A 14228-nucleotide genomic window follows, 5' to 3' on the forward strand; every position below is an offset into this window, starting at 1 on the left:
GAGACATGGTTGCCATGGAGACTGAGCTGTATTTCCTGATCAAAACAAAGATGGTAGCCTGACATGACAGTTATATATATATATATATATAGATAGATAGATAGATAGATAGATAGATAGACAGACAAATTAATTGTGAGAGCATTCATTTCAAATATTTATTTTTTTGAAATATCAAATTAACCAGAGCTTATCTCTTGCTTCAGAACGAGAGTTAGAGATCTTTCATGCTACTTTCTGTTATAATAGACATTTGCCAATGTTAAGAGTCCTAAGAGAGGAACATTTTCAGACTTAAGGTGGTGGAGGGCAGAGAGAATGGGTGAGGTTGGGGTGTGCATGATTGCTGGACATAGTTTGAATTAAACTATGAATTTGACATTTATCATTATAATGTCACCTAATATAACTGCAAGCATGAGGCTGAAGGAATGAAGGGATGGAGTTGAGATGAAGGGATCTGAAGATAAAAGACGCCAGAGGATGAAAAGGGGACAGGGATGCAGACACAAGGAAAGAGGACAAGCAAAAACTCTGAGGACTGAATCCACTGGAGGGCCTTAATACTGATTCACACACTGCAGTACAGCCTCACTTCCACCACCGAACTAATTAGCCTGCACATCAAAGAGGAGCTTAAAAAGCAGGCAATCAGTAATCAGCACTTTTAATTACAAGGAGAAACAAAGAAGAAGTAGGTGGGATCTAATTTCATGGTCAGACGGACGGATGGAGGGAGTGAGGCCATGAGCGGCCATCACAGCCAGAGAAATTTAAGCTCATTTCTGCCCCAGACTCAGGCAAAGGACAGCAGTTTACATAAGTGATTTACAGAAAGGCTTCATGAGTATTAAAATCATGTTATAAATGAGCAGTGTTATTATTTAACAGTCCACTTGGACAACAACGCTCTGATCTCTAGAAGATTTATGACAAATGCTCGCAAACACGAAAATAGTGAATGTGTACAAATGCACAAGTATCTCAGCTGTTACTAAAGCTAAAGCTGTTACTGCTCCTTCTTCTTATCTGCAACTTATGATGCCTAAGACAACACATTGGTCTTCAGAATCAAGATGAATCAAGTTTTGCTTAATTGAGTTACTATTTTAAATGATGCAAAATGCAGCAGTAAAGCTGATTCAGAGTTAAGGATGTTAAAATGTCTAAAAACAACCAGACCAGTGAAATATATTTTGTTGTGCTGTGTACATACATTATCCCAAATATTTCAAACGAAGAAATCTAAAATTTTAATCAAGGACACTGTCCGTGCCATTTGGTCACAGTCACCCATCAGTGGCGTCATAGCCCCTTTGCGCTCATGTCAGGGTTGTGGTTGTCTGCCAGAAGCTGTCATAAATGGACTGTTTATCCAGTTTATGCCACATTTTTATGATATTCTGTTTAGAGCTTGGATGTTTTCAACCATATTCTTTAACAAGATGAAGGATTTTAGTCATCAGAGGTCTGAATCTGAAGTTATCAAGGAAACAAGCTGAGGAAACATTAGCAGCAGTGTAGCAGAAACACAGATTTTTAACACAAAACTGCTTGATTCAGTATTTTCAGTATTTTAAATCACTTAGTCCTTCTGTTTTGCCAGTAAAAACCTCCTAGACAATGAACAATGACAGAATCCTAATCGTGAGAAACTGACTGCAATGATGGCATTGCTTCGCCTTCTGTTTCCATTGAGAGACCCCTCACAGCATAAAATTACATATTGTATGTTTAAGATCAGTTCCACTAACATTTAGATTTTTAGCAAATCATAGCTTTGTTTAGGAAAGACTGGACTGCTATTTGTGAGAACATTGAAACTAAAAACCTCCCACAGCTGGCCACCTGCAAGAGGATCCTTTCTTGTCTTGTCAATCCAAATGAAGTGTATTTTTATGTCGGCTAATTGATCTTAAGATTCCACATCTGTCTCTATATGTTACACTAATGCCAGTGGGTAATTTGTTACCTATTAACACACTCTACTGGCCTCCTACCCCCTAGCTATATAGATTAGAAAATATTATAGACAACTCAAATTACAAATCTATCTGATACTTCAGCACAACGGACTGTGTTGTGAATTTCTCAATACACAACACAGTCAAACTACTGATATTTCAGATTGTAAATTGCACAAACCTCAGTCAGATAAAGAATCAATGAGTAGACTACACCAACATATTCAACTTAACAACCCCTCTGCCCGCACGCTCTCTCTGCTACTAGGGAATGGTAGGTTAACAGGGGGCATGCATTTTTGCTAACAAGGAGGGTGGCATCTCCCCTCATATTGCCTAGTGATTAACATGCTGCCATGTCTTGTGGTTTTTTATCTCTGTACATTGCACATTTTCTTTATATTTCGTAATGTGAAGTTTTGCACATCACCATGTCAATATTTTCTTTCCCGCACAAAAATGTACAACCCATCAGTTTATAAAATATATATTTTTTGAACCCAGTTGCAAGAATTAATGTTGGCATTGCTCATTTCTGCAAACCACAGATATGTAACATTTGTACTTTTATATTGCGGATATATTTAAACTTTATGTTTCAATTTGCAGTTTTATGCTTTGACAAAGCTGTGGTTAATGTGTGGTTAGGTTTAAACACAAAAAGTACATAGTTTGGGCTAGGAAAACAGTGTTTTGGCTTAAAATACCTAGTCTAGTTACCACAAACAGCTGAACACGCTCTGTTCATGCTCTATTCAAAAAACAACTGCTGTTGTTGGTCTCAAACAGTAGTTTACGTCTGTCTCTTGTTTGAAAGCAGTCTTGCCTAGATGTCACACCATCCACTGTCCTCTCCTCCTCCTGATGACAGAGTCAGCTCATATATAGGCTATGTAATGTGAACTACGCCACACTTAAAATGCTGGTATGAAACATACAAATGTAACATATCCGTGGTTTGCGGGAACATACAATGCCAAAAACATTTTCTGGTGACTGATATTGTACACATTAACAACAACTGTTCACCTTTTCCACTGTTATGCTGATCCTGTTAGCACACTAAGGCTCAATCACACATTCAGCCGTTAAAGACATAGAGACATCATCATTCATGTGAAATCATGTTTGTGTCCACCTGAAAAATCCAAGTCCTGTACTTATAATCTTTTTAGCTCTGCTAAATGCTAGAAAAAAAAGAAGAAAAAAAGCAGACCAGATTTTCAGTTTTTGGACACTTTTATTTATTCTTTTTTTCAGTTTTCAGAGTTGTTTCAATTAATCAAAATGACTTATAAACAGATAAATTATGGCTCTGATACATTGGGGAGAGAAGACTTCATTTGACCATCTCATCCTGGACTGAACCAAGTCCCCCTTTTAGAACTTGAACTGTACCAAGTTTGAAGCCCCCCTTGTGTCCTGCTTGTTGATGGTTACATCATATAGTAAGATGATTAGATTTTACCAAAGTAATTCATTGTATTCAACTTGTTTAAAGGTCCAGCAGTATTTGTAACACATCATCAAGTCAGCAGAAATAGTTTTCTAAAGAGGCTGAATGTGATGCTCTTTGATGTAATTTTATTGTGGGAACAGTAGTTTCTCTTGGCAAATTAAAAAAAAAGGAGACATAGGATGATCATGGACGGATCGGGAGATAGAGGACACAGACATGCAAAAGGCCCCCTCCCCTCTGACATAAAAGCAACCTCCTTGTTTTAGTGACATTTTGCAGCTAAAGATGAAGGAGACTTGAATCAGAGGAGAATCTTCTCCCAGACATGCAGATGAAATTCAAAATCCTGTCTTATATTCACATTATCTATTATCTGAATTGTCCCTGCTGTCTGGTGTATGTCGGCCAATCTAAACGACCTCTAAAACCAACGACTGCTGAACACCAGACTGCTATCAGCAGTAAGAATCTTGTTATGGCTCGTCATTATGTGAATGCTAATCATGGATCGGCCTCTAGACTTGAAATCCTCGGGTATTTCACTTGCCAACAGAGGGGACACTGTAAACTGTTAAGAAGAAAAAAATACTAGATTTATACACTAAAGAAATGTATCTTGTTTTCTACAATTAATTAATGTAATGAAATGAATGAATGAAATGAATCTATCTTGTGTTATATGAAACACTCTTATACCTACACAACAGAATAGGTCGATTTCATTTAACACAACCTAAACGTCATAAAATGGTTGCAGTTTCACACTGAAACTACTTGGTTAGGTTGAGGCAACAAAACTATGTGGTTAGGTTTAGGGAAAAAAACATGGTTTGGCATTAAATAAGTACTTTTTTTTCTCCAACATAACGCATTAACCACATGTGACATATGTCACATTCAAGATGTCCCATACATCACTAGCGTAGTGTGCTCTAGCATACTGGGCTAGGTTGTTATTAAAAGAAGTTAATGTTGACTTTGAAGGCGCAAACACCACGCTCCTAGGTGAAAGTCCTGTGCTTGTTTGACCCACCCACCACCCCTCCCACTCAACCTACAGGGGCTTATTTGATATTCATGCAACATTATGGGGACACTGTCACCTCTTATGCCACATCACGTAACTTCCTCCTCTGCTCCTGTTATAATTAATATGGTTGCTAGAGGGCGCTGCCTTAAAATAAACCCAAGTGCAGGTTGTAATAAGATGCTTGCACAGTCAACCTATGTGGTAATTTCTCGGTGAGAGCGGGCTGGTTACTTGATTGTTCTATAACAGTTGCTAAAAGTTTAGACTATTTGAAATAAGAAACTACTGATGCTGCGTTCACATGGAATCAGGGAGACTATAGACGGCAAAACGGATATTGTTTTCGTGAACGAGAGCAGGACAGTTAAATTAGGTGAGGCTGGCAGATAATACCGGCAACAGTAATGGTAGACGGCACTGCCTCTAAAAGATAAAATATTTTTACTTTCTGCTGAATTTACAACTGGATGTGACATAGCTCCCTCACACAAGGTGAAACACAGGTGATCTGATGACTTACTGGATGTTACTCGATAAGTTACATAAATTAATAAACACCAAATAATTTCATTTAATAGATTTTATTTTATTCTTTGTCAACAATACGGCATCATTACCACCACATACTGTCATGCATATTTTGTTTTTCCATCCTGCTATTCCATCAGACTGTATGTTTGTTTTTCCCATGCCATCCAGAACCTGTTGTCTGTCTGCCGTCTGCCTGATTCCATGTGAATGTAGCATAAGTGGTTCCTTATTTAACCGACAATTTAATGCAAAAAATAACATTGTGAAGCTCATCTGGCACAAAGTAATAAATCATGATTACAGTTTGGTCCGATCCATCACATCAGCACACATCTTGGTAGTTAGACGTTTTCTTTGTCGGATTAATATGAGCCCATCAATACACCATTAAAAAGGTAAAAATAACATTTCACCAAGACTTTGAAGGACAATTTTAAAATGCATTCCTGTGTTGTTTTTTTTCATTAACAAGCATCTGAGAATGCTCTGTCACATTGTCTTTTGATGACTGCTTCATAACAGCAAAACTTTAAATCACATACAGAGTTTAGAGAGATCTCAGAGAAAGTCCAGCTCTATGCCAGGGGTTCAGACCAGGACACACAGACACACAGTGGCAACAGTTTCAGGCAGTTAATACACATAAATGAATTTTACAGCTGCGTTCATCCTCCGCACTGCAGCCAGTCTAATCAGCTGTGTGTTTCACTGCCATGCTCAAAGATACTTTACCACTGATCATTCACACTGGTCTTTGTAGAGTTCAAAACATGTAGTGCTGCAACGATTGGTTGATTCGCAAATATTTTTGAGAATTGAATTAAAATGTACTTTTTTTAAGCAAAAACGCCAATCATTCTGTTTTAATTATTTTCCATCATTATAAACTTTGTGGTTTTGGTTGAATAAAACAGGACATCTGAATATCTTATTGTGGGCTCTGGGAAATTGTGAACATTTTTTCACTCACAGAGAATGCAATCATCAGATTAATCGATAATTGAAATTATTGTTAGTTGCAGCACCAACATTCACTGTTGCCTAAAAATGTTGCCAATGTTGCTATTCTAAAGTAGTCTTGCACCTTTGAAACAGTTTAAGGCCAGAGGTACATGAACACTACATAAAAACAAAACTATAAAAACAACTAACAGCAGAAATCAAAGTGATAGTTTTGAATAGATGTTTTGGAAGTGTTTTATTCACATAGGATTTTATATCTGATGCTCAAATGCAGAGCGAATGACTGTGGCTATTGATGGAAACTTTGGCTATTGCAGGATTTGAACCTATGACATTTTTTGCTGGCAAGAAAAACTATGTTCCTTTAATTCAGCAGAAAAAAAAAATCCAAAACAAATACTCAAATCTTGCTATCCATAACAAAAAGGAATTTTCTGACATTGATAGATTATAAAAAATAGTCTGTAAACAAAAGATGAAACAGATTGTTGTTGTCTTTTTTTTTTTGTCAATGCAGTTTTTTTTTCTCTTTTTTTGCACAGAAAATATACACCTTATGTTCAGAGGGTTCCTGGGGATCCAACAATCCATCAGGCTGAAAAGAACAACAACACTGTACCATTGTAGCATTTATTTGTCTCATTCTTCTGAAAATAGGATTAAAGGACTTTACCCCCCAAATGATCATTTGTGAATCAGTAACTCACCTGTTAAATTTGTGAAGGAAACGTTGTTTTCCTGGCATGCCTCATTTCAAAAATGGATAAATAAATTCAGGGAGTCTGTATTTAACAATGGCAGAACCTTATCAAAACATCTATTTATTTTTTTCCCCATTTTTGGATTCTTTGTTCACCATGGAGACATGCAAGAAAAACAGTTTTCCTCACAAATTCAAGGTGAGTGACTGACGTACACATGATCATTTGGGGGGTGAACTATTCCTTTAAGATATGATTTTTCCTATCGTACACAAGCATCCTTCATGTACCATCACTTTACGTTCCAGCATAGACACAACTCACTTATTATTTTTCTTCTCTATCTTGAACGTACCGTATAAAAAAAGGTTGTTGACATGCACATTCTCTTCCTCACAGTCTTAGTGTTGAGTCTGTAGACAGTGAAGTCCCAAAGCCGCAGATGGAGTGAGTTTGACAGAATGGATCATGGGTAAACACATTTCATAACTGCTTTTTTCTCCCCTTTGGTTGTATTTTTTTAGAAGGGCTGTGCTGACCCAATTTTGGATTTGTGTAAGTAGAATATTTGAGATACTTCTCTTTAAATATAATTTTTTGAGGCTTTTTAATACCTTATTGGGTTTAAAATGAGAATTTCAGTGTTGTCAAAGCTCATTCAGTGGTGTCTACATCAGTAATTTCAAAACAAGGATGTGACAATTAAGTTTCTATTTTCCTGGGGAAGACTTAAATTCTTTTTGTTGTTGTTATGTGATAGACAGAAAGTGGAGCATAACACAAAAAGCTCTGACAAGACATTCAACTCAGAACACTGAAATAAGATTCAATTATTTTGATCTTCTGTCTGTCATGAGTCAGTACATGTAATAGGAGTGCAATGCTACAATAATGGAATAATATCAATTTGTGCTGAAAACACACAAAATTATAAAAGCTGCCAGTATATTTCTCTCTTGTTGTCTAGCTGGCTTTAGTAAAAGAGGTTACCTCAGTCAACACAGAGCTGTTGATGGTTCCAACACCACACAGGCTCGACTCTGTCACTGAGTCTGTTAATAACTGTTAGGTAGCGTTGGCTGTGTGTTGCTAAAAGTTAGCAATTACCATGTGTGTGCAGTTGGCCCACAAACTGTCCCTGGTGTGGTGCTCACACTCACACACAGCAGTCTCAAACAGAGCCAAGTAAATCAATATGCTGTACGCAGCTCTACAATGTAAAAAGATTTTATCCATTTTAAACAGTGAAAAATTAGAGAAGTCATGTTCAGCAACATCTCCACAGCTGAAGTGTTGAACATTCACTGTTACTTACTGACACTGCTGAAGCTCTTGAGCTCAACAAATATAAAAAAGAGGGATTGATGTGGTGAAGGATAAAGGACAAGCTGGTATTACTGATAAAATTTATCAGCTAGCGGCAGCTAAAATCTAAGATTATGATGTAATTTTTACGAACCTGTCTGTCAAAATGACGAACAATAAGAAAGTCTAACACAACCTCTGCTGCAACCTGAGTCAGATTTTGAGCCCATATGTGGGGAAATACTGATCTAATATCACTAACTGTGAATTATTTTAAAAACCTAAAAAAAAAGTACAAAGAGCAAAAAAGAAAAGTTCCTGGAAAGACATCACTGAGCCAAAATGGCTGTTTGGGAAAGGGAAACCTCCAAACTGTCCAAACTCTGTCCATCGATGGTTCTGGGCCTGCCAGTCTTTCATTTATTTTAATTAACATTAATACCCTCTAACTCACAGCTCACACTGCAGACACGACAAAGTACCAAACCTTATCTCCTCCATGTCAAAAACTACAGAAGGTAATGTTACAATCAACTTAATGACCAAAAATAGACACACTCAAACACACACACCGAACTGTTGATTTAAAAAAGTGTTAAAATGAAAATCAACAAATGCATTTTTAAAAGAAGATGATGAAATAAGTCAGACTGAAAACAGGAAGCACGGACCTTGGTAAAGACACAAACGTACACACACACACAGACACACAGACACACAGACACACACACACACACACACACACACACACACACANACAGTCTACAGCAGAGGTTGCTGGTTGGCTGTTGTGGTCCGCGGCTTTTACAGGCAAAGTAAGAAAAAAACAAACATTGATTTAAGAAGAAAGAAAAAAAACTGTTGAAACACTCTCTCTCCTATATTGTGTTGTTCGTACCGGCTGAGGGGGCTGTGATGTGAATGATGACATCATTTGGTCACTGATGATGTCATTCATTTTGCACCCCCCCACCACCCCATCTTCCTGTCCGAGTCCAGTGGAGTGTCGAACAAAAAGTTACAGGAAGAAACTATCCTTATGTCTCCCTGTAAGGGGGGGTCAAGCTTGGTGCAGTCAGTGAAAAAAGGAGACGAGAGAGGAAGGAGGGATGGTAGACAAAGAGAGAGAGAGAATAATGAGTGCAAGGCTTGCTAGCGGTTGTTCTTGGCAGCCTCCTTAGCAGCCACAATGAGAGGAGTCAGACTGGAGAGAGGCTTCGCCATCTTCAGAAACTGATGCTGAGAGAGGAGAGGAGAGAAGGGGAAGAGGGGATGGGAAGAGGAAGGAGGAAGAGTAGAAAAGGGGAGGAGGAGAGAGGGAAGAGTTGGAGAGGAACAAAAGGGGAGGGGGAAAGATTGAGGTGGAGAAAAGTGAAAAAAGATTTCAGTTCACTGTACAAAAACAGAAGACATGGACCAGGCTGATTTTAGAAATAGTGTCATCTGGGGTTGGGTGATAGGGCCGAAATCTATATATATATAACTGTTACTGTATATATTACTATACAGTAATTGTTTTGTAAATGAAGAGGAAGACTGTTAATCTCACATGTGGGAATTGTCACGTTACAGCGGCCTAAGAGTCAAAATTAAGAATTGAGAAATGGTTTAAAATAATCACACCACACTTCATCACAATTGATAATTTCCTTCTTTGACTTGAAAATCCCATACAAACAAAAATGCAACTACCTCACAAGAGACAACACCTGAGTTAAAAACAAAGAACTTGAAAGACACAGTAAATCTAAAATTCTTTGAAAATTGAAGTTTCAAGGTTCATGTCAGTTTTGGTTAATTTTGCTTTCAACGCCCTGACACCAATTAAGGGGTAACTAATTATTTGATTTTTGAGGAAAAAAGGCAAAATTACATAAAATAAAAGAGGCCTTTTCTTTTGGTCTCAAGAGCTTTAGCACTGCATGTCAGAGCGCTATCCATTTAGAGGTGGTGAAATTTAAATGTTTTGTGATGTAAATTTCTTGTCTTTTATTTTATTTTCTGTTGGCTTTGCTGACAGACAGCCGACTAGTTATGTTCAAACGTGGAAACACCCTCTGGTTTCCACTGTTGAATACGGGCATTGCTGCTGAAACACGGTGGCCAACTTCAATATTATGATATGAGAACTCATCAGGTTTGATGTTATACTGTGTTTATGTTGGCTTGTGGTAGATATTCAGGTGACGTTACTTGGACTGCATTAATAAATCATATGGCTTTTTGTGATGTTTCATGTGTAACTTACAACCATGTGTAGCCGCATCTAAAGCAAAGCACACCTTATTTTTGACGTCATCTTTGAATCTGAAACTGTTCTACTCAACAAACTGAGAACCACTTTGTCAGTCCTGGGATTGTTCCTCACTAACACCTGCTGTCTCAGTGTTTCATTACTTTGTTCTTGTCTTTAATTGCTTCACACTGTTTCACCTCTCTCCCCCTCTACCTCTGCATTTCATCACAAGGTGAATCTCAGAAACTCAAGGTGGCAAAATTAGAACTGCTTGGTTTAAAGCAGTGGGTCTCCCCTCTAATGCAACCACAGTGGAAATGCTGTGATTTAACTGAAATACCACAGAGGCCTCAATAAAAAGCAGTCCTACGTAACCTCTTATTCAATGCCCTTACTCACACTCACACACACACACACACACACACACACACACACACACACACACACACACACACGCAATTGAATCAACCTTTAAACTATTACTTCAGAGAACAAGTATACGCACTCATACAAAGGAGCCATTAAATTAAATTACTTCTTTAGCAGACCTTCTTCTGAAACAGGATAAAGTCCCAGTTTCACCTCTCAGCTCTGAGTCATCGGACAGTTACACAACTCACTTGGCAGCTCAGTTACACCTCCACCTACACAGCTGTCTGTCCATCTGTCTGTCTGTACAACTGAACCTTTAAAATAACACTGAGGCTGGATTCATTTTTTATTTCTGAAACCAACTCTAAAGACACAGACTGAAACTAATGAGACAGACTGAGTGCTGATTGTTGGTGTCCAGTGGTGAAATGCAACTAAGTACATCTACTCAAGTAGTAGTACAAATTTAAGGTAACTGTATTTCACTCTAGTATTTTCAATTTGAATTATGTACTTCTTACTTCAATTAATTGTCTTAACAGCTATAGTTACAAGTTACTTTACATACTAAGATTCATGTTAGAGATGCACCGATTGCAATTCCCTTGGCGAAGTCTGACCTGCTGATTCCAATTTTGGCCGATTTCATATTTTCCTTCTTTCTAAGAACTACAATTTCCAGCATACACAAATTTACTGGAACCATACCCTGAAATAGTAAAATGCATATATGTTATCAAAGATAACTAAAAAAAATCTTCATATCTATTAGAAAACCTGGTTCAAAAATGTCTCATTTGGCTGCTCAAACCATTTCTCAGAATTGTGGGGGCGTGATCAGATCACACTAAATTGACAGCTCTCTTTCAGCTTGACTTACTCAACTATTTTATTTTCCTTTCGATCACTGGTGTTAAAATGTTTTGCTACCATGGAATAAACTACCAAATCTATCGAATGGACCCCACTTGGTAAGACAGCTAACTAGACTAAACAGCAAATTATGTTAGAACGCTATACTCTTTGCATTAGCTTTCCTATGCTACATTTTTGAACTACTTATCAACTTCATGATTTACACAGATTTGAGATGGTACAACCCAGTCTGCTCGTTAGCTTAACACAGTAGCTTTCAAAGCATGTGCAGCATGCATCGGAATTAATTGCAACTTTTGAGAATGAGTTGCTGCGCATGAATGTAAACTTGATTGGCCCAGGATTAGCTATATCTAAGAGTGACTGGCCAGTCACCAGTCATGGCTGATCAAACTGAAAATTGTCAGATTCCAATCAACAGTTGATGAATTGGTGCATCTCTATTTGACATAAACATGTATGATGATCTTATAAAATATGATTTATTTTTATATATCAACCTATTCACAGTAAATTAAATAGTAATAACAATGCAATAATCTAATATAACTAAAAGGATTACAGCATTACAATTACTTTTACTGTTGAAACTTAGGGACTTTTATTAAAGTGACATTTGCAAAGCAGGACTTTTACTTGCATTGGAGCATTTTAATGTCACAGTATTGCTCTCTTACTTATGGAAATCTTGGCCCCTGTGTGAAATCACAGTTAAATGTTGAAACAAACAAAGATCTACTGTATGTGCACAGTGTTACTTAAAAAAAAACACAAGGTGGAAGGTGTTATATGAGAGAAAATCAAACTTATGGAGCTGTATCACTATAATTTTTCTTGACAAAACATTAGCTAGAGGTCAAGTGGAGCTGATATTGTTTTGTCAACTGCCGTTTCCAACTGCCGTCAGGTGGTTTTTGGACAGTACATAAATACTGTGTGTATTATTTTTGGGGAATTTTTATTTTTATAGCTTGAACACATGAACACACACACACACACACACACACACACACACACACACACACACACACACACACACACAGCTGCTGTACCTGCAGTAGCTCTTTAGCCGACCCTCTCTTCTCCACGTCCATCTCCAGACATCGGTTCAGAAAGTCTCTGAATATCGTCGACAGCTTCTCTGGATTCTGCAGCTCGGGCGTGCCATTGGTTGCTATGAGATACAGCGCCTAAGCAACACATGCACATGTGAGCAACATACAGTAATAGTCTACAGTTTACACACTACTAAATCTTCTTCTGTGGTGCCATCCAGTGGTGATTTAAAGAATGACACTGAGGCAGCCATGCGCAGTCTTTAAAGGGGACCTGTTAGCCTCATTTTCAGGTTCATACTTGTATTTTTTTGACTATGACATGTTTACTTAAATCGTAAAAGAACTGCTCCCATCACAGCAACTCTCCCTCACTCAGCCTTCAGCAAACACACACAGCAACACAGTCTCACCCTGAGTGGATTTTCATTCAGGTACGGCGGCTCCCCCTCCACCATCTCTATGGCCATGATGCCCAGGGACCAGATGTCCACTTTGGGGCCGTAAGCTTTACGGGTCACGACTTCTGGAGCCATCCAGTATGGAGTCCCAACCATGGTGCTACGTTTACTTTGCTCTGGAGTGATCTGGGCGCAGAACCCAAAGTCAGCTGGGAGGAGGAGGAGATAGAAAATGAGTCCATGTATTCACAACATTTGAGATTCTCTGCCTTGAACACTTGCTGGTATTAAATTACCATCAATCTTTAAAATTCTGTGATACATTTAAAAGCTGTTGTACTTTTTCAGGGCATTTAAGAACTGAAAAATGTCCTGAGAGCCAAAACCATCTCTCCAACAGAAATATTTGACCATGTGATAGGTTCTCCTTTTTGCTGTTTGCATCAAACCTTTACATTTAAATCTACTGTATATGACAATATAAAGGCTCATATAAACTGCATAAAAGTTCAGGTAAATCCCCCAAAATATAACCTTTTATCATCTTATAATCAATGATGCATTTTAAATAGGTGAAAGTCGGACAAAACATGAAACACACATTACTGATCCTGTTTTTTTTTTTGTTTTTTTACTGGGCAACAACATTAGTACTTTCAACCAGCCATAAGTGAAGCAGGTCACTTTTCATCATAAATGGATAACATAAAACACAGGTGGATGTACATGAGTCATTAATTACCAAATGAACATTAACATAATCTGCTCTAACTCTATCTTTCACACACTAACTGGAAACACCACCTCTGTGGTCACTGTGTCTACAGTTGTTGGACTGACTGAAGTTCAATACTGGTCACAGTAAAATCAGAGCTCCCCCTGCTGATCAAAAGAAACAACAACAACAACAATCCTCAGTGTTTTGCTGCAAGCAGCTTTATACAAATACAAAAAAGAAGTGACTGACTGAGTTTGACAGAGCCGTCCATGCCCAGCAGGATGTTGTCGCTCTTGATGTCTCGATGGATGACCTGGTTTGAGTGGAGGAACTCCAATGCCTGAAGACACTGGAGAGAGGGCGAGCGAGAGAGAAAGAGAGGAACGAACAGAGATGATGTCAAAGTGGGCTTTTTTTTTTATTAATTTCCAAGCAGAATGGTGTCTCATGTCTCTTACCTCTCTGCACACAGCAGCTATCTGGGCTTCATCCATGCAGGTTTCCGTGACGACATCAGTCAAAGAACCTCCAGCCAGGTATTCCATCACCACCCACAGCTCGTCACCCACCAGGTAACTATAGGAAACATCAAAAAATGCAGGTTTTTAAAACAATGT

At 38.1% G+C, this 14228-nt stretch overlaps 1 protein-coding gene across 3 annotated transcripts in view; it reads right to left on the reverse strand.

Moving 5' to 3' along the window:
* Positions 1 to 3191: 3191 nt before the first annotated feature.
* Positions 3192 to 14228, reverse strand: part of pak1 (p21 protein (Cdc42/Rac)-activated kinase 1) — a 75976-nt gene continuing 64939 nt past the window's right edge. For all 3 annotated transcript variants that reach the window (XM_050069618.1, XM_050069601.1, XM_050069608.1), the window contains 5 exons: positions 14070 to 14187; positions 13861 to 13960; positions 12906 to 13102; positions 12490 to 12627; positions 3192 to 9192 (listed from right to left, as the gene is read on the reverse strand). In XM_050069618.1, the coding sequence (XP_049925575.1) occupies positions 9106 to 9192; positions 12490 to 12627; positions 12906 to 13102; positions 13861 to 13960; positions 14070 to 14187 (640 nt within the window). In that variant the 3' untranslated portion in view covers positions 3192 to 9105. The remainder of the gene's footprint in view (positions 9193 to 12489; positions 12628 to 12905; positions 13103 to 13860; positions 13961 to 14069; positions 14188 to 14228) is intronic.

This window comes from Epinephelus moara, chromosome 2 (genome assembly GCF_006386435.1).
Source record: "Epinephelus moara isolate mb chromosome 2, YSFRI_EMoa_1.0, whole genome shotgun sequence".
NCBI classification, from domain to species: domain Eukaryota; kingdom Metazoa; phylum Chordata; class Actinopteri; order Perciformes; family Serranidae; genus Epinephelus; species Epinephelus moara.